Source organism: Diabrotica undecimpunctata, chromosome 5 (assembly GCF_040954645.1).
Source record: "Diabrotica undecimpunctata isolate CICGRU chromosome 5, icDiaUnde3, whole genome shotgun sequence".
Classification (NCBI taxonomy): Eukaryota; Metazoa; Arthropoda; class Insecta; order Coleoptera; family Chrysomelidae; genus Diabrotica; species Diabrotica undecimpunctata.
In genome coordinates this window covers 142530107-142550891 of record NC_092807.1, presented here as the reverse complement: position 1 = coordinate 142550891, position 20785 = coordinate 142530107, and the positions used below count along the sequence as shown (strand labels likewise).

At 31.9% G+C, this 20785-nt stretch overlaps 1 protein-coding gene and 1 non-coding gene across 2 annotated transcripts in view; one reads left to right on the top strand and one right to left on the bottom strand.

The window, feature by feature from the left end:
* The window catches only part of loaf (low-density lipoprotein receptor domain containing lost and found), a 184613-nt gene extending 178870 nt beyond the window's left edge, over nt 1–5743 (top strand). Inside the window, 2 exon segments of the mRNA XM_072531178.1 lie at nt 5464–5624; nt 5627–5743. Of these exon segments, the coding sequence (XP_072387279.1) occupies nt 5464–5624; nt 5627–5743 (278 nt within the window).
* A 2937-nt stretch (nt 5744–8680) lies between these two features.
* TRNAT-UGU (transfer RNA threonine (anticodon UGU)) lies at nt 8681–8752 on the bottom strand. Its single transcript has one exon. It is a non-coding gene; the product is annotated as a tRNA-Thr (tRNA).
* Nucleotides 8753–20785: the final 12033 nt, after the last annotated feature.

Below are 20785 nucleotides of genomic sequence, written 5' to 3'. Positions count from 1 at the left end.
TATTTGTTTCAAGGTGCCAATACCTGTAGCATCTCTTTCTGAATGTAATAAATCTAAAAGATGTTCAGAATTCAAATATCACAACACAACAACACAGCCTTACCACCAACATCTAGAAGTTTGAAACGTTCATCATTAACTATAGGGTCACCTTTTCCCTGGTAAAAAAAAATCCAGTGGCAGTCCATCTGCAGCGGCTACGACAAAATTTTTCAACCCACATGGATTGGGCTTTGTTTTAATTACTTGTCTGGCTGGATAATGCCCCCAGAAAGGAATCATTTGTTCGTCTATAGCTACTACTTGAGGCTTTGGATTCAGTAAACAACCTGTTCTGATCTGATCAGAGGTTCTACTTTAAAAAACTCGTTGGTGTTCTTCTCTTCATCCGATACGTCACCATCATACACAACCTTCAGATTCTTTCGCATACAAAAATATTTATCCCTTCGCATGAGGTTACTTATACATTCTGCTTTGGTTTTTCGGGCCCAATACATCCTAATCCGAGGATATTCCATAATAGACATCATCAAACTTGCTGAAAAAAACAATTTTATATCTTCCATACCATCCAAAAGAACTTTCTCAGTTTTTTCCACATTCGTTTTGTTTGACTGTTCTAAAATAACTCTGAAAATACTCTCAGGAATATACTTGCTAACATAAGCATCAGGTGGAAGATTTACAGCATTTATTTCTAAAGGAGTATTATCTGGTGCTGGAAAGCATGGTTCAAAATCTGCGTTTTTTCCAGAAGTATCTTGCACTGCTACTCACGGCTTGTGTAACTAGAGTGTTGTCTTCGCCAGATATTTCGCCAGGTATATCCGATATTGTTTCTTTTTCTTCTTCATCAATTACCCCAATGTCAGTGGCCTCCTGCTGTGGTAGCCATGTTGGATTGGTATCCAAGTCATCATCATCACTGTGATGTCCACTTCACTGTTATCTTCATCAAAACAGTCGTCGACATATTCTTTAATCCGCTTAGAATCTGTAAAAAACTATACGCATATAGTACAACGCATACGCATATTACGAATTAAAAAATATTTAGTTTATCATTTCCAACTGTAAACTTGGTTTACAAGAAGTATTCCAGGTTAAGAAAAGCATATAAAAATATTTATCATAAAAAATTAATCGGCCTAATAGTTTTTATTAGTATTCACTTTAAAATGTTACCAGAATGTCACAGATTTGAAGAAAAAAATTCTAATTCTATATTTTAATAATCAAATCATATCTAAAATCCCAATATCTCCGTCAGACGACATAAACGTTTCCATGGTAACAGCTTGAAAAATATGGACGAAAGGAAAATTATCTATTTACAGATAAAAAGAACAAGTCTTCAAAAGAAGTGTTCAATCATTGAATGAGAATTTTATGCTAAGTAAAAATCAGTTTTACTTCTCCTTCGTTCATAGTCATCAAATGCCAATGAATGAACTAAAAACTCATTCTAGCAGGTGATGCTACCTATTGGCTTTCCAGTGAACCACTTTTCAAGGCTGCCAACCTAAACTGATATCCCAGAAAAAATGACTAAACAAAGCATCTTTTATGTAGCGTGTACAGGGACTAAGGAGGGTACGGGAGGAATCAGACTGCTCGGCCAGACAGACCGTCCACGATCGACCAACATTACGAGTCTATGAAAATGTATGCGCAGAGTCAGACTGGTGGACCGTCCATCACTTATGGCGACCGACCGCGATCGTCCAGTTTTGAAATTTGGACTTGTTGGAATTTTTGATCGTTGGTCGTTGGTCGTTTGAACACCTCGCATTCATTTATACTGCTCTAAGCAATGACATTGACCATTGACATTTCAAAATTTGTAATTAACCGATAATATTTGGGCTTGCTTATACGATAATAATTTTGAAATTTAATAGAATGGGATATAACACAAATAATTCTTCTTGTTGGTATCTTTTAAAAAAAATGTCACGCACCCAAACTATCCTACGCCTACGAAGACGTCTTCACATAAATAAGTGATAAACAATTTATCAGTAGAATTATCGCTACTAATTCTAGTCATAATTCAATTTTCTACAAAAAGTCGGCAAAATAATATTTAAAAAATATGGTTATGTTGCTACAGCCTCCTGACGTTTTGACGGTCGGTCAATGGAACACGAACGAGTAATGTCATAGTCATAGTCATAGTCATAGTCATCTTTATTGATCCTTTAAGACATTCAAAATAAATGTATAGGATACGTCACTACAGAATTTGGTATAAAAAACATTAATGTGTATAATACAATATTCACAGTGTAAAAAAAAATTGACAAAACATAAAATATATAAAATAACATTTTTACAAGTAAAATATGAAGCTATTGCAGTTTGTCCTCAAGATATTCATTTATAGAATAATATGCTTTTCTTAAGAGTAAATCTTTAACATTTTTTTAAATTTAGAGATAAGTGGTATTCCTTTCACAGTTTTTGGCAAATTATTGTATAAGGTCAGTCCCATATATCTGATGCAATTTTGAAATTTGGATGTTCTGTGTTTAGGAACTCGTAAAGATTCAGCACTTCTTGTATTGTAGTAGTGATTGTCTGAATTTACTGGAAATGAATTGATTTCCTCTTTGACATAAAGTAAACATTTATAGATATATAGGCAGTAGAAAGTTAAAATTTGATGTTTAATAAAAACTGGTTTACAAGACTGTTGATAATCCAAATTAAAAATTTTACGGATAATTTTTTTTTGGTTAATGAACACTTTGTTACTATCTACTGAGTTCCCCCACAAAATTACATTGTAGCACATGTGGCTGTAAGCAAGGCTATAATAAACGTTCATTAATGCCGAGATGGGTAGTGTGTTTTTAATTCTAGATATAGCATAAAAAGCTTTATTCAATTTCATGTTCACTGAATTCACTTGCTCTGACCATTTGAGATTACAATCAATGAATACACCCAAAAACTTTGTAGAGTGAGTGGAAGATAACATATTGTTTCTATCGTGGATGGTTAAGATATAGTCATATTTAGATGAGTTGTATGAATGAAAATAAATAATTTGCGTCTTGTCAATGTTTAATATTAGTCTGTTGGTATTACACCAGCGTATAAAGCAGTCAACAACAGTCTTCATTGTCATTTTTAATTCCTCTAGTGTACGTGCAGAGACTATTAACGAGGTATCATCAGCAAACATTGACATTATAAGTGCCCTTATGTGATCTGGTAGGTCATTAATAAAAATTAGGAATAATAATGGTCCCAGCACGGATCCCTGTGGTACTCTTTTGTTTGTCGTGTATGGTTCTGAGCTTGATTCTTTCATCTTAACAACACTCTTCCTGTCACTTAAGAAATTTATTATCCATTCTAGAAATATCCCTCTAAAACCAACGTTATATAATTTATTGCGAATAAATGTTATGTCTAAGCAGTCAAAAGCACGTGATAGATCAAAAAATAGTCCTGCCACGTGGTTTCTACTATCTAATTCATCATAAATACGCTCAAACAAGCTGCATGCAGCCGTGAGTGTTGACTTTTTTGATCTAAAGCCGTGTTGGGTTGGAGTTAATAAATTGTATTCTTCTATAAAATTTAACATTCTGTTGTATACAACCTTCTCTATTACTTTTGAAATTATGCTAAGGACAGATACTGGTCTATAATTTGAAATATCATGAGGGTCATTCTTTTTGAAGATTGGAATAACTTTTGCCATTTTAAATATGGATGGAAATTGGCTGGTTGTTATTGAGAGATTAACTAAATGGGTTAAAGGAATCGATATATGATCACTTATCAGTTTTATTATTTTTACAGATATGTTATCAATACCAGTACTAGGCTTATTTTTTAGTTGATCGATTGTATTTTTTATTTCAATTGGAGTTACGGGTAAAAAGAAAAATGTTTTGTTACACATTTTTGAGGTAGTACGAGAAGAAGGTAACGATGTGCCAAAATGAGTTTGAAGATTGTATTCTGTAATTGTAGCAAAATATGAGGCAAACGAATTAGCAATATCACAAGACTTGGTAATAATTTTATTATCATAATGTAGAATAATATCAGACCTGTTCTTTTGCCTACCAATGTGAGTATAAAAATAAAAATACGAGTACAAGTTGGTTGATCGTTCATCGCCGTCGCGTCGGACGGTTAGTCGTGGTCGGTCGATCAGTCTGATGCCTACCCTTAATACGTTTCGTCAAAATGTTTTAGGTTTTGGTTTTCTGTCAAAATGGCAATTTCCGGAAATAGGTGACATAATATGTTATGTCATATTATATATAAATAACTGATTATTAATCAAAAAGTAATAATTTATGGCTTGGAACAGCTACAGAAAGAAAAAATTTTGATATTTCTTCTTGTACAAAATGTGATATTCTGGCAGAGTTGGTTTTTCCTTGTTGCTTGCATGAAATTAATTTGGTAAGATCTGGTGGCTTAGAACACCAATCATTAAATGAGCAATATATCTTCCCGACGAATCTGTAATTTCGTCAACACACACGTAAAAGTAATTAATTATTACTAATATTAGTTTTTATATTACCTATCTATTACTGACGAGTACATCGAGTGGACATGGTTTCTTTTAAAAGTTTTTTTACTTAAAATATTCAATTTACCTTTTCTTTTTACTATTCTTACCAATATCTTTTTTAAAAAGAAGTTATTTTTATTGGATTATTTTAAAAGCGGTAAAAGTAACTGCGATTATTGCACGACAGTCACTGATATTTCAGTGGCAATGGGTGAAATTTTTTATTTTATATTAAAATATACATAAATAGGTATTGGTATTATATTAAAATTTTAAACTAGTTAACAAATTACACAAGGTCGACTGATGATGCTTAAGTTTTCACTTTCACTTTTGTGAACAACATAATTTGTAAAAGGACAATATTCTATTCATACCCCACGTAAAAAACTTTTGAATCACTCTTTTATTACGGCATTAAAATCGGTTACCTGCTACAACAATACCAAGAATATTAGGTAGCATCTATAGGTACTATCAATAATATTGAAAACTGAAATATTGAAATAAAATGAACATTGCAGTTTCCAGTGACTTACTCATACCATTATCTACAGTTAGATAAATATTATTTGAAATCCGCAATTTGCATTTAGGTTTTTTTTTGCAATTTTTTGTATAAATATGCAAAATCCCCAGATATTTGCATAAAATATGTAAAACATGCAATATATGCATTTTGCATATTTGCCCAAGTCTATAAATAGTATTTTGTCAAGATCTTTTTATCTCAATAAATAAAAAATATATTTGTACAAAACTTATGTACATTAATTATTATCTGCTAGCATAAGATCGTTAATGGTCATCAACCTGTTGACTTGTGTAATGGCAAGCCTTGTGATAGTCCTGCGGATAATTTCATACCTCTACATTTAGCCACTATTATAACAGTTTTATTTATTTTGTTTCAGTACAACAAATGTACGGCTCTAACGGCGCCATGAAGGCCAGCACGGGCAGCATGACGACGTTAACGGTGACAACGACGGGCACTCCTGGGGGTGGTGTCCATCAGCATCAGCAGCCGGGAAACTGGTGCCACCCTGCGGGCCCACTAGGGTTCCGCCTCAGCACGCCGGTCCGGGTCCGCCTCTACTGCCAGGCAAAGTGAGACTTGCGCCACCCGCCAATGGCGGAAGCGCTGACACTGACCACGTTTCTTCTAGCCAGAAGGATGAGTGGTTCGTCTAGCAGTTGGTAAGTGCTTTCTGAACGTTTATGTGCTTGTTAATACGTCTTCTAAATTTGAATTAACAACCATTCATTATGCCAACTAATTACACAATATTGATAACTAATATATCAGTGAGAAAGAAAAAATTAAGTGAAAGTCACTGCATAAGCGGTAACAAGTAGAGACTTCTTTGCGATCCCGATAAAGGATAAACCTACTTCAAGATTAAGTGCCCCTTTTTACATGAGTTCCTGTTTTTTTCCTATGAGTTTAGAGTCTAGAGTACTAAAATTAACTGAACTGGATCATGCTATCAATGACGATGACCATTTAAAATACTTAAGACAAACTACGGAAGAAAAATATACAAAGCTTTAAGAAGAATTTCAGCATTATAAATGGGATATCGCTAGCATTTGTGAGTAACAAGAAAAGACAAAGATTCTAACATATAGGTAAGGACGTTTGGCGAACTCATAGACAGAAGTTAACCATATTGACAGTACAAATTTTATTGACGTATTTAAATTAAGTAAATACTTACCAAACCAAAAATACAATATAATATCAAAAAAGCTCTGTATCACTGACTGCTACATATCTTTTTAAGGTAACACATGTAACAACTTTTCCATGCTTGTGTGGTTTTTTGTGATCCTTAATTTATATATATATATATATATATATATATATATATATATAAATATATATATATATATATATATATATATATATATATATATATATATATATATATATGTTATTGTGATATTTAAAGTCTTGGTGCGCCAAGCAATAATTAGCTAATTAATTTTTTTGATTAATTAAAATTATCTAGATGATATGATTATGACTCTATCACAATTTTTAATTCTTTTATCTCAGGGTTAAATTCGTGCTTCAATATCTATGCTATTACATGTGAAAGGTAAGGTCCAGAGAATACCGGAATAATAAAAAACACATATGATCTAACACTATATATTGAAATAAAAATAATGAAATATTTCACACTCAAAAGTTTTCAATAAACAAATCTCATATAATGATTCTCAAAAATTTTGTTCTACGTACGTGAACAATCAAAATTAATGGTACAAACAATATTAATTGAAATCTCAAAATTCCGAACTATTCTAACTCTCCTAATCAAAATATTTATATCCTTTCTAAATTAAGTGTAAAAATTGTGTTATCAATAAAAGAAAAAACTGCAGAAAACAAAATATCTCTCTCTGATGATGAGTGGTCCAAATCCTTGTTCCTTGTAGACTATATTATCTCCTCTCAACCGCTCCCTATGTAATCAGCAATCTTACAACAGATTGTTGCAAGTATATCGTCCTTAATGATCTCCTTCAAAAGCAACAATCATTCAAATTATGATAGCCTTTCTCCTCTCGATAAACTGAATCTCTCGTTGGCCCGAGTGAAAAATGACTCTTGGAATATCTTCTCTTTACGATAAACTGAATCTCTCGTTGGCCTGAACAGTGACTCTTGGAATATAAGTAGGAAAATATGACTTACAATATTTTGCTGCTCCAGCTTCTGTCAGATACACTAACTCCACAAAACTCACTAACATTCAACACTACTGCTTGCTACTTCTCAGGAACTGCCAGAGAACAATCACCGTTCGTCTTACAGATTTGGAAAACCAACTGATTCTCTTTTTTCTCTCCTAAATCTAGCCAAACTCTCACTCCTACATACCTATCCCACCTTTTTCAATCTCCGCCAATCAAAACTCGTCTCAATTCCCCCATTTTTTCATTTCGATAACAAACAAATTTTTACCTATAATTATAAATTTCCTAAAACTTATTTACAAATAATATTTTTCTATAATTCTTAAAAACTAACAAAAACCTCTTTCTATAATCCCTTCTATTGTCTTTAATCACTGCATTAATGTATTTTGAAAAACCCTGTTCAATTGTCTTTGGCTTTCACTTAAACTTATGCGGGTCACTCAAGTATAACAAAGAAATAATTTATGTATAGCTTACATTTTGTTTAGTACAGGTAATCCAGGAATTTAATAACTTTCCTTCTTCGAAATGTTTGTTGTTTATTATCCTACTTATCTGAATTATTTTAATGTTTTTGAACTTTGAAATATTTTTAAACAAACCAATATTTTTCTCGATTTTACATATCATAACAATATATATATATATATATATATATATATATATATATATATATATATATATATATATATATATATATATATATATTCTAACTCTTCAATTCTAAGTTACGGTAAGATCAATAATGTTTTAATAGATAATAGTTGGTAGCTAATTATAATTTATTCTCTTTCAGCCCTGAAGAAGACAAATTAATTCTCTTTGGCGAAAACGTTCGGCGAAACAATTGATACACATTAGAGTATTTCTTGCAGATTTCCCCAATATTTAAGAGTTTACTATATATATATATATATATATATATATATATATATATATATATATATATATATATATATATATATATATATATATATATATATATATGTATAGATAAATTATTATATTTCCTTTTGTAACATTTTTTCAATTTTTATGTTTCGAGAACGTTCAAATGATGTCAAAACTGGCTAATTCTTTTTTGTATTTTGTGAATGTATAGGTATCTGACTGATTTTAATTCTGAGAATAAAAGCTGTATATTAGTGTGGAATATTTGTTTACATACAACCTGTTTTCTTTATGCTCTACGAACTCTTTTAATATAAATCGATACACCAATTTGATGTTAAAAAATATTATAATTCTCTTGAATCTTTATTAAATTAAAATTAAACACAAAAAACGGAAAATATTATATTCTACGAATTATTTCATTACAAACTAATACTTGATTTTGCTATTAAGAATTAATTACGTGTTTGTAATGTTATAAAAAAAGAACAATAAAAAAAAACAAAAAGTATTTATTTCCCCGCTTGCCTCCTGTGAGGATTGAACTCACGACCCCTGGTTTACAAGACCAGTGCTCTGCCACTGAGCTAAAGAGGCTTGTGTAAAGTATTTCTTAAGGACTGTAATGAATTGCGAAGGCCGGGTTACAGAAAAAAAGTAAATTAATATTTTAATTTTTTTACATTTAGTTCCTTAGCTTTTAATTAATTGGACCCCGTTATGCAACAAGGAACCAACTGACATTAACTTGGTTTTGAGAAAATCAAGAAAAATGGTTCATTTATTTGAGGAAATTATTTGGATATAAAAATAATAAAAAACTACTCAAAAGTAAGTACGTTTATTAAAAATTATGTACATTATTGCTGTATTCAAATTAACAATAAAAAAATTAACTCCTAAGTAAGAAAATTCTTAGTTGTTAATATAACATTAACAGTCCGCATCTGTGGTCTTGTTGTCTTGATAAGTCGTTTTAAAAAATATGCAATAAGGCTTATCTTTACACAATTTAATTCCTTTGGTTTGTAACCAACTTATTGTCTCGTTGGTTTTACTTGTTTTTCTGCTAGTGATTCAAAAAATCTTTTTGTGTTATAATATTTACATTAATGGGTCGTTTTTGTCTACAAGTTTTCATTATATTGCTATATTCCCCAGGTGAAAATATATTATGTTGCCTTTTAAGTGCCCATTCCACATATCCAAAATTACTATCATTTGAAAGAAACGTATGACCTGGAACTAAAAATCTCAACCTTATAGTCTTTAAATGCTGTGATTCCTCTAGAAGATATTTTAACAGAAGTACTATTTAATGTTCCTGTTTTGAACCCCCCAAGAGTTGTTTCGCAGAATAATGTGCTGAACTTTATCGCTAACATTACAGAAAATGTATTTTTTTTCCTGCCTGTCCTTCGTGTCATAAATGAAAAGTGGATTTTTGTGCTTACCTGCATAAATTCCACAATTATATACCCATAACTGTCGTTTATAAAATATAATATTGGAAGTTATGCGAGGTAAAGGCAGCGTTTGTTCTAAATCGAAGGTCAGAGTTTCTATTTGTTCATCTTCTATTGCTTTGATTAAGTCAAGGTTCATTTGTTTTCTTTCTAATTCAGCTTGTTCCAAATGCAGTTCCTGTTGTCTAACAATATCCTCTTTTGCATCATCTTTAATACTCTGTATCTTAATTTTAAAGGCATCACATTTATTGCATGTATCTTTTTTTGGCTTTTTTAGCCGCAAGTTAAAAACATTCAAAAAAACTCTTTTAAAAGTTGAGAAATTGGCAGGATTTTTACTTTTTGGTTTGTAAACATTATACATTATTGATAAAGTAGTTCCTTCTTGCAAAAATTCTTGGTCCATTTTACGTGCTCTGCAGTAATGAGATAAATACCGTGGAAACTGGTTTATATGGTTAACTATAATATTTCTTTCATCTTCTGACATTTTGGTGTGCCCTCCGCAGACTCCTCGCTTATCAAGTGTAGTCAAAGTTCTTACTTTTTGAAGAGCAGTATTTATGCGTTTAGTTGACATTTGCAATGTATTGGTATACATATTTCTACAAACTACTACTATATTTATAAATTATTTCCTTGATAATTGTCGCGCTGCAGGATTTGTGGCCTGCAACTTTTTTCTCTCTGCGGGATGTTCTCTAACGGATGTTGATATAAATGTAGTAGAGAACAACCAGATGCAAGAAAGGAGATTGGATGACAGAAGAAATCTTGGAAATGATGGAGGACATAAAAAGGCAAAAGAATATCAACATAACCCAGTATCAACAGCTGCATAATCAAATAAGAAGAAAAATAGGAGAAACTAAAGAGATTTATTTCGCTGGAAAATACCAGAGGGGCCTGAGGGACCTAAAGACGAGGGACCTGAAATAACAAAGTCAGAAGTTACGCATGCAGTTAAGTCCATGAAAAATAATAAAGCTGCTGGTCCAGATGAAATACCAAGTGAATTGCTAAGACTGGTCAATGAAAAAAACATAGATCTTTTATTCCAACTACTGAACACAATCTATTCCACAGGAATCATTCCACGTGAAATGCTGACATCAACATTTATTTGTCTACCAAAGAAAGTAAATGCCAAAGAATGTAGTGATTATCGAACGATCTCTCTAATGTCACATACCTTAAAAACCCTGCTAAAAATCACCCATAATAGAATACACGCTAAGCTGGAGATAGATATTAGTGATTCCCAGTTTGGATTTCGGAATGGAGTGGTCACAAGAGAGGCACTATTTTCTTTTAACGTGCTGACCCAAAGATGATTGGATGTTAATCGAGATCTTTATGTATGCTTTATAAATTAGAACAAGGCATTCGATAAGGTAAACATGACCGACTTATAGAAGTACTCAAAAACAAGAATCTGAATGTGAGGGATGTAACATTGATATCAAATTTATACTACAGCCAACGATCAAATGTGAAAATTGGAAGAGAAGTGTCAGAAGAAGTGGAGATAAGGAGAGTGGTCAGGCAAGGTTGCATACTGTCGCCGTTATTGTTTAATGCTTATTCTGAAGAAATCGTACAAGAAGTTTTTTTTACAGTCATAATAGCCGACAACTTTTAAGACTTGGAAAAAATAATGAACAAAATATTAAGATATCGTGGAGAATACGGACTCTCTCTTGACAACAAAAAAACCAAATTCATGAAAATTAGTAAGAACAACAATACAAACGAAATATTAACGGTAGGCGGTCAACAGATTGAGAGAGTAAAAGGATATACTTACTTGGGAACGATAATCACAGAAAATAACGATTATACTGCAGAAATAAGAGTCAGAATTGAAAAAGCACCTGTCAACTTTGTGAAAATGAAAAAGATTTTATGCAGCAAAGATCTGACATTGGCCCTTAGAATAAAGGTAAATTAATGTTATGTACACAGTGTCCTCTACTATGGAGCTGAATCATGGACATTAAACCGGAATACAATAACTCGATTTAACGCGTTTGAAATGTGGAAATTTAGAAGATTGTTAAGGATTCCATGGGGAGATAGAGTCACGAATGTAGAAATGTTAAGGAGAATAGGCAGAGAGAGGGAAATGGAAAATACACTAAAAGAAAGGAAATTGCAATATCCCGAACATGTGATGAGAGGCGAAAGGTACAACATCTTGAGACTCATGATTCAAGGAACATTAGAGGGTAGGAGAAGCGTAGGAAAAAGACGCGTTTCCTGGTTGAAGAACCTGGAACCTGAACCCTTATATTTTACGAACCCAAGTAGGCAGTGAAAACCAATAAATTTTTGAACTAAGAGGGAATGCAAGAGATGAGTGCAATGTGAATAAGTTAATATACAGCTTTTAATATAATTTTAATAATTTGTAAAAATGTTAAAAAAACTGGATAGATATTTATTGCTTACCACAATTTAAATAAATGATGAGCTTCCAAAAATAAATTCGCCGGCTTTGTTCTATCGCTCCCTAACTGAATATTTACTGGAAAATTTAATATTATTCCGCCAACAGCGTCCATCGAAAAAGTTACTTTGTTTTTGAGTTAGAGAATAACTTCCTCCGGGAATTACGAGGAAAATCGCTGATATGAATATTAAATTCTACAATGTGAACGTACATATTCGCTATATTTCATGACTGTATGTATTTAATTGATGCACATACGTGCAACGGGATTTTAGGACACTCTAATAAAGAACTTTTGCAGATTAAAACCTTAACATAAATTATTTAGGGGATACTTGTGCTTAATTAAAGTCTTTTGCACTTTCTTTTATTTTTATTTTTACACAATGTTGTTCCAAGGTAAGTATCGAATGTTTCTCTAATTCTTAACGCTCCTTAAAAAAAAAACTATTATATGACAGGCACCCAGTTTGTATCAAATAAAGTCACGGAAGGCGAATGATCAGAAGTTCATAAGACATGAGAGGAAGCATATATGAGGAACAGAGAAGATGCAATATTAGTTGCGAAGGAAGATGAAAAATTAATCTTACATTCTACATCAGTGGTGCTTAGACTTATACTGCATGGGATCTACCACATAAACTGCAAGCGTCTGGAGATCGACAGTTATACCCTGATTTTAAACCAGCAGGTGTAATTCAAATTTACCACACCGCAATGTTTGTTTGTAATTGGTCCAACCTCAGGACCACATACTTTACACATACTCTGCAGTAAAATTCATTGTTTATTTTGTTATTAATATAAAAATTACAATACAATAAATACACTGCAACATAATACAATATAAATTAAAATGTAATATTCATAAGTATTTAAAACGTCCAATATACATAACTTACTTTACGAAGATAAAAATGAAAAACCACCAACTCGGATTATGTTGTACATTTTCATTTTATTTTAAAATTTATGTTTTTTGCGTATATTACATATATTTAATAAGATTAATGTGAGGTTTTTAAATATTTCAAAAATAAAAAAGGAAATTCATAATTGGGATTCGAACTCACAACCATCAGCGTATGAACCAAACACGTAAAGGATTTGCCAATTAGACATGACACTAACGGATTTCAAATTTGACAGTTCTCGGTAAAACAGTGATTATTTTGAAATACAAAAGCCTAAAATAATTATAAACGTTTAATTTTAAATAATACAAAACATATCACATAAATAATAATATTAATACATATTATATTATATATATATATATATATATATATATATATATATATATAATATTAAATATATATATACAAAAGGAACATTTTTATTCTCGAGAGAGGAAGAGAGAGAAAATATATCTTCTGTCTCTCTTACTCATTATCTTACATATGTAATGGTTTCACAGATTCACTCTCATGCAAATTTCCAGCGCCGACCGTGCGTATAGAAGTTTAACTTCAAAAAAATGAAATAACCACATAAGCAGAATAGAAGAGATTCGTGTCGTCAAAAGATAGCAAAAGAAAAGTCACCAATCAGCAAAAGAAATATCGTAAGACCGCACAAAAGATGGAGTGATAACCTTCCATAGAGGTATTAATCCGCCAAAAAAAAGCAGAATTGCTTATAAAGAGGAAGAAGCAGAAGAAGAAGAAAATTATCTTTTTTATGTATACTTATGTATATATTTTGCATTATTGTGATAGACTTCTAAAGTTAAAAATGTTTGTATATATATTCAGGGATTTTGTTCTGGCTAATTGGCTTAGTTCCAGTGCCATAAAACAAAACACACACACACATATTTAGGGATTCTACAGTATTCACTGCCTTCCCTCGCTCAACCGTTTCCATCTCTCTCTGTTGTTCCATTCTTTATCGTTTAGGTCTCTTTTACTCATGGTGTCGTCTACTTCGTTCTACCAGGATTTTCGGGGTCGTCCTCCTTTCTTCCTTCCTATGGGGCTCGATTCGGTTATTCTATTGATCCATCTGCTGTCGCTAGTTCTTCTTACATGTCCGTACCACTTCAGTGTTTTTTGTTCTATGTATGTTAATATGTCTGCTTCTATTGATGTTCTTTGCTTTATTTCGTCATTACTTCTCCTATCCATTCTTGTTACTCTACAGCATCTTCGCAGGCATTCCATCTCTTTTACTGCTGTTTTTCTTGTTTATGATCAAATTTTCAGTCCCATATGTCATAATACTTCGCACTAATGTTTTATAAATCTCTGTTTTTGTCTGCATATTTAGGTGTCTATCCCACCATACTGAGTTAAGTTGTCGGATTGCTGTTTTTATTTGTCCTAACCTTTGTGTAATTTTTTCCTCTGTTGTTGCCTTTTTCGTGATTATAAACCCCAAGTATTTGAATTTATGCTTTCCTTTGATTGTTACATTGTCAATCTGTAGATCTTCTATGTCTTCTTCATTTGTGGATAGGTACTGTGTTTTCGCGAGGTTAATATCTAGGCCAGCCTTTTTGTAGTTTCTTCATCATGTAGCTGAGGTCGTCTTGGTCTTGTGCAATCACTACTTGATCGTCTGCAAAGTTTAACGTATATAGGTATTCGTTCCGTACCGGTACTCCCATGCCTTCACATTTTCTTTTCCATGTAGTCAAGGCTTTCTCTAAGTATATTTTGAATAGGGTTGGAGATGTGACACAACCCTGCAGGAGCCCTTTTGTTGTGGTGAAGTCTCCTATGATTCTAATTCCCATTTTAATGGACACTTTATTTTCTTTATACAGAGCTTTTGTAGCTTCTATGAGTTCCATCTGTATTTCTAATTTATACATTGCCTTTCACAGTTCTAACCTTTCTTCACAGTTCTAACCAACTACAGAGTCATATGCCTTTCTAAGGTCCACAAATGCCAAATGTTTGTAATTTCGGATATCTCAGATGTACTTTTTGCCATTTCATGCACTATTTCGTCTGCAGTTTTTCCACAGTGTCCGTTAACCCAAAGTAAAATTACTGTTTTCTTTGCGTATTTTAGATCATATGATAATTTTTAAATGTCAAGAATAAGAGTTTTGGAATTGATCTAATGCAATGTCTTCACAAGAATTCCTGCCACACTAAATTAGTGTTTTTTGTATAGTAGCAACCTCGGCAGTTAAAATAGAACAACAATTGAGAATGCGATATTTTTACCATAATTGTTGTTTTACACAAAAAATTTCTTTAATTTTTGATCCGTCTGTATAACAGTCTGATGGTTAAAATAAATCAATAATAAAATATAACATGTTTTAAAATTTGTATTTTTTTGCTATAATTATTTTATTGCGTTTTGCACTTTCCATTACAATTCATCTTTTTGTTTCAGAGTCGACCGGGTCGTAGCCTGCAGGGTGAGTCGAACGCAGAACCCATCGTTCGACCATTAGCACACTACACAATTTCCCGCTACATCGACAATCCACGGGCAAATTTTCTTGTCTAAGTGCGATTGACTGGATATAATTTTAGTGTAAGGACAATATTGATTATCTAATTAATTGAAAAAAAAACAGTGCAATTTTTGAGTATTTGCCCCACAGCAAACAAGGACTACATAACACTGCATTTCTGTATAGTAATTTTTTTTCTAGTTTCTCGTTTTTAGCTTTTAAAGTAACTAAATTGTTATATAATGTGGTTTGGTTTGATATGTCCAAATATTTAAATATATAATAATACAATATTAACATTAATACACAATACAAGTATGTATATAGTGTGGAAACCACTTATGGAAAAAATTATTTAAGTCCTTATTTTGGAAAACGCTGGAACCGTTTAAATTCAAATTTACGCTTTTTAAATATAAAATTAAATGTGCAACTTAATCTCAATGAACTCTATTATATTGGGTCTATTACGAATAATAAACGATAAAATTTTGAAATTATGTCTAATTTTCTTCAAGACAATAAGATAAATATTCGAAATATTCTCCAACTTTTTGTTTGTAGTAACACAGTCTTCTACAAAACTCGTCCCAAACTTTGTCTAAAATTTAAGGTGAAATCTTCCGTATTTCTGTGGTTATCCTTTCTTTGAAGTTTGCAATGCAAGTTGGCTATGTTTTATATATCTTGAACTTGAGATAAACCAACAGAAAAATCCAAGGGCGTATGGTTTGGCGATCTAGCCGACCACTTAATAGTACCTCTCCGTAAAATTTATTTATTGAGTAACATTTCCTCTTACTATTAACGCATGAAGTAAAGATAAAGAATGGTTGAGTGCTATGTTTGGTCTGTACTTTTGTATGGAGCAGAAGGGTGGACACTAAAAGTATCAGGTATGAACAGAATTAAAGCATTGGAAATGTGGATTCACAGACGGATGCTGAAGATACCTTGGACCGTAAGAAAAACTAATGAGGAGAAGTATTAAGTAGGGTCAACAAAGATAGAGCATTGTTTAGTATTGTTAAACATCGGAAAATGTCTTATCTGGGACGTATAGTTGTACAAATATTACAACTAATCCTTTAACGCAAAATAGAAGGCTGTAGAGATGTAGGAAGAAAACAAGTTTCTTGGTTAAGAAACATTCGTAAATGGACTGAGATATCAAATACAGGACAATTATTTATAGAATCAAAAAAAAGTACCATGAGCTAGTTTATTTCCGTTCAGCTTATTCATAATTTTTTTTCAAAAATGCATTGTACGATCTGGATTGTCTTATTTTAGATTCTGTACAAAAGTCAGTTTATATGGATAAAGTTTTCTTCGTGGGGACACTTTAGGATTCAATTTTGACGTTATATTCTCTGAGACTTAACAAAATATTCAATTTTACATCATCTTCCACAAAGTGCTGTTTTTTTTTAAATAGTAGAATTTTGTACAAAATATTAGACAACTGAGCATACTTCTGATTAAATAAGTTTGCCACTTCAACTTCACTTCTTTAATTATTGTTGAAATATTCCTTAACCGATCATTAATACAATCTCAATTCGAGTTTTAGTTAAATATTTCATTATTATTTCTATAATAAATTAATTTTTAATTAGTAATTTACTTTTTCAATGTAAAATTTTAACACATCAGCAACTGGCAGATAAAAATCCACACTAATTGCCTATTTAGTTTAATTATAAGCATATCTAGACAGGTTTTAGCTGTCTACAGAACATGTGAACAGAACCCAAAGTATTGATAAATAGTTTAAAAATTTGTTGTCCAGATATGGCAAATTAAAAAAAAAAACATTTAAAGCGTGATAAATTATTATTTTAAAAATTTGACCTTGTGTTATTCATAAAAGACCTTATTAGATATAGTTGGTTCAAGTCCAGATTCTTAAGGAATTTTTAAAAACATCAAAACATACAGCGTTTCATCGAATATACTAGCCTTGCGTGAATCAATCTGTACATTTAAATTTATGTTTAAAAAACTCACTTTTGTTTCGTGGGGGGGGGGGGGGGTAGAATGGCTAGTTGTAGCTAGTTGTATCGTCACGTCTGAGGTGTCATGTGAGAGGGTTTAACAAATAGAATAGGATGACTAAGAAAGATTACACTTTGCGGCATGCTAAAGAAGCTTCAGACAGCTTCAGTATCTTTGCTACTATCGGGCCAATCGTGACGTGCGAGGTATCATATGATAAGATTTATTACAAAAATTATTCTTTGCCCCTTTCACAATGTTTTATTTTACTTTATTATCGTATTCTATTTGTTAAACCCTTTCACATATCACCTCATACGTCACAATACAATTATTTGTTCTACCCCCATTACAAAACGTTCAATATGAGCAGAATAAACCTTAGATTTTGGTGGATGCGACGAGGCGAATTCTTCTCGGTGCATCCACCAAATCGCATATTTTGCGATTAAAAAACATAACTCTTAAAAAGTTCTTACCTAATCTTACTGGTTTGCACAAAAAGGGCACTATAAACTTATATTTATTAAATGCTCTCATATCAAAAGCGGGACAAATATTTGACAGATCGTAGAGCACTATTATATACATGTGGAGTAAATCCTTAACGGATTTTTGAGGGTTTCTGAAACAGAGATATTGCTTCGTCCCGTATTAATTTGTCCTGATTTTTGTAGGCCAGGTGTTCGGGAAGTCTTTTTTGAAACTAAATATTTCTTTTATGCACATCTAACACTGTTGTAATTTATATTTACACATTTCGCAACGTTGGCAAATTATGGTCAAAAGTGAAGTTAAACGTTTAGTACTAAATTAAAAATATTTCTAAATAGTTTAAGATGTTCAAATGGATTTATTTGTATAATGGACATAATCTAAAGCGGCTGAATTACTGCGGAAAGTTCAGAATCATAAAACTCTTCCTTTCTGTAGACTGCAAAGCAGGGAATTTGAAACAATCAAACATATCTTACATGTAAATGAGGCACTACCTATATTTGAAAACTACCCAGTAAAAGTAAAAACATATGATACTTATCCACTTGACCTGTACAAGCTGATAAAATATTCCAGAATTCTGTCTGTTATTTTTGTCTGTTATAAATCTTTTTCGAAAATGGTTATTTTTCCAAAAAAAAAGGCCCAATTATAAGTGGTATAGACAAATCAAGATACACAGAAAATCGTTGGTGTTATAAATTTACTATATTTTTTTAATGAACGGTCCTCGGAAACTATTTGTAAAAGCTCTAAAAGTGTTGAAAATTATTGGGAGAAATGCCACAATACAATCAGAATCGCAACGTGATTTTTGGACTCTTAAATATATAAAAAAAAAAATCCTAAAAGGAGTATGCAAAATGTCCGACTGAAGTTTAAACCTTGATCGTAGATAAACAGAATTTTGGCTCAGGATGAGATAAATAATTTTAATAAGAAACTAGTGAAAAATTTATTTTTGTACAAATAGAGACGATTGTATTTTTAAAACATAATTGATTTATTTTATATTAACCCAAGAGGGTAAGTAAAACGTTCAAACGTGTTTTGCTTCTACTTAAATATTACGAAAGATCATTTATAAATGGCTATTAAAATAGCATCAAATTGCGGAAAATAATTTTTTCGTTAATTTTTGCACCCTAAACTCAAATCTACCAGACACCACTGATTCGGTTATTCCAACACAATTGATTTATAATTATCTTTGTTTTGTCAATCTAACCCACAAAATTTGGTAAATTATCATTTCACAATTATTTATCACCGTCTACAATGGGACTTATTGATGTACAGCTGCGATATAATAACAATAATAGTATGAAAATACACACGCTCAAATTTTGGTTTATAAACAGAGATAATAAATGTTTGTTATTCTGTTTTGCAGTGGATTAATTATATATATATATATATATATATATATATATATATATATATATATATATATATATATATATATATATATATATATAACAAGCATAAAGCAGTTGGACAGTAGATGGCATAACAATGGAACTGCAACACTCACCAATATTACTATTGTATATACTAGCAGTATTCACAGAAGCATTTTTCACTTATCACATACTAGATTTTTATGCGCGGTATTTACACGCGGCGCTCTAAAACCAAATTAAGACAAGCGAAAAAACGACATATGTTCTCTACAGAAGCCTACAGGTAAGAAAGGTGAAAAACACGTCTATTCTCTACGGGAACCAAAATCACAGAGAGAGAGATTTTTCGTTTGCTTTGTCCAAGAATCTCTGTACCTCGCGGGTAGGGATAAAAATAGGTAAAAGAGATTATTATTTAGGGTTATTTTAAATAATGCTTTCAATATTGGCGTTAGCAATTATAGGAATCTTCTTTTTAGAGTGCCATATCCCTACGGAACGTCGGCGACTACCATGCTTATAATATTTTTATACTGATCTCGGTCTTGCGCTACGTGTAGCAATTGGTCCGCTGTCAAACCTGTCCACTGCCGCAAATTCCTCAACCAAGAGAGTTTCTTCCGTCCTATCCATTTCTTTCCTTCGATTTTACCGTTGTGAATTAGCCAAAGGAACTCATATCTTGGTCCTCTGATTAAATGTCCAAGATATTCTAGTTTACACCTCTTAATAATATTTAATATAGTTCGTTGATGTCCCATTCTTCGAAGAACTTCTTCGTGTCTAGTTCTGCTAGTCCATGGAATTTTTAGTATCCTTCGTTACAACCACATCTCAAACGCCTCGATTTTATTCATGATATCGGCGTTTAAAGTCCAAGTTTCACATCCATACAAAAGTACAGACCACACGTAACATCTTGTAAACTTTTCACGCATTTCCAAATTTAATGAGTTATTGGATAATAGAGGCTTGAATTTTTGAAATGAGTTTCTTGCCTGTTCAATTCTACATCGAATTTCGAAGGATGGATCTAGATTTTGGGTAATCCAACATCCAAGGTATTTGAATCTCTGAACTCTCTGCAGCGGTTGTTGGTTTAATATCAGTTGGGTTGCGCCGATATCCACTTTACTAGTCACCATGTATTTAGTTTTATCGATATTTATCGACAAAACTAAATACATGGTGACCAGTAAAGTGGATATCGGCGCAACCCAACTGATATTAAACCAACAATTATAGGAATGATACAATGAAAAATACAACATTGTTTTTCGCATGTGAAAAATTAAACAGTCGCACAGTGAATATCACCTCACTGTAAGTTTAATAACAAGATTATGGAGGTCAGCTGCTTAGTAAGTTTGTAGATTTCCACTTGTTCGTTAA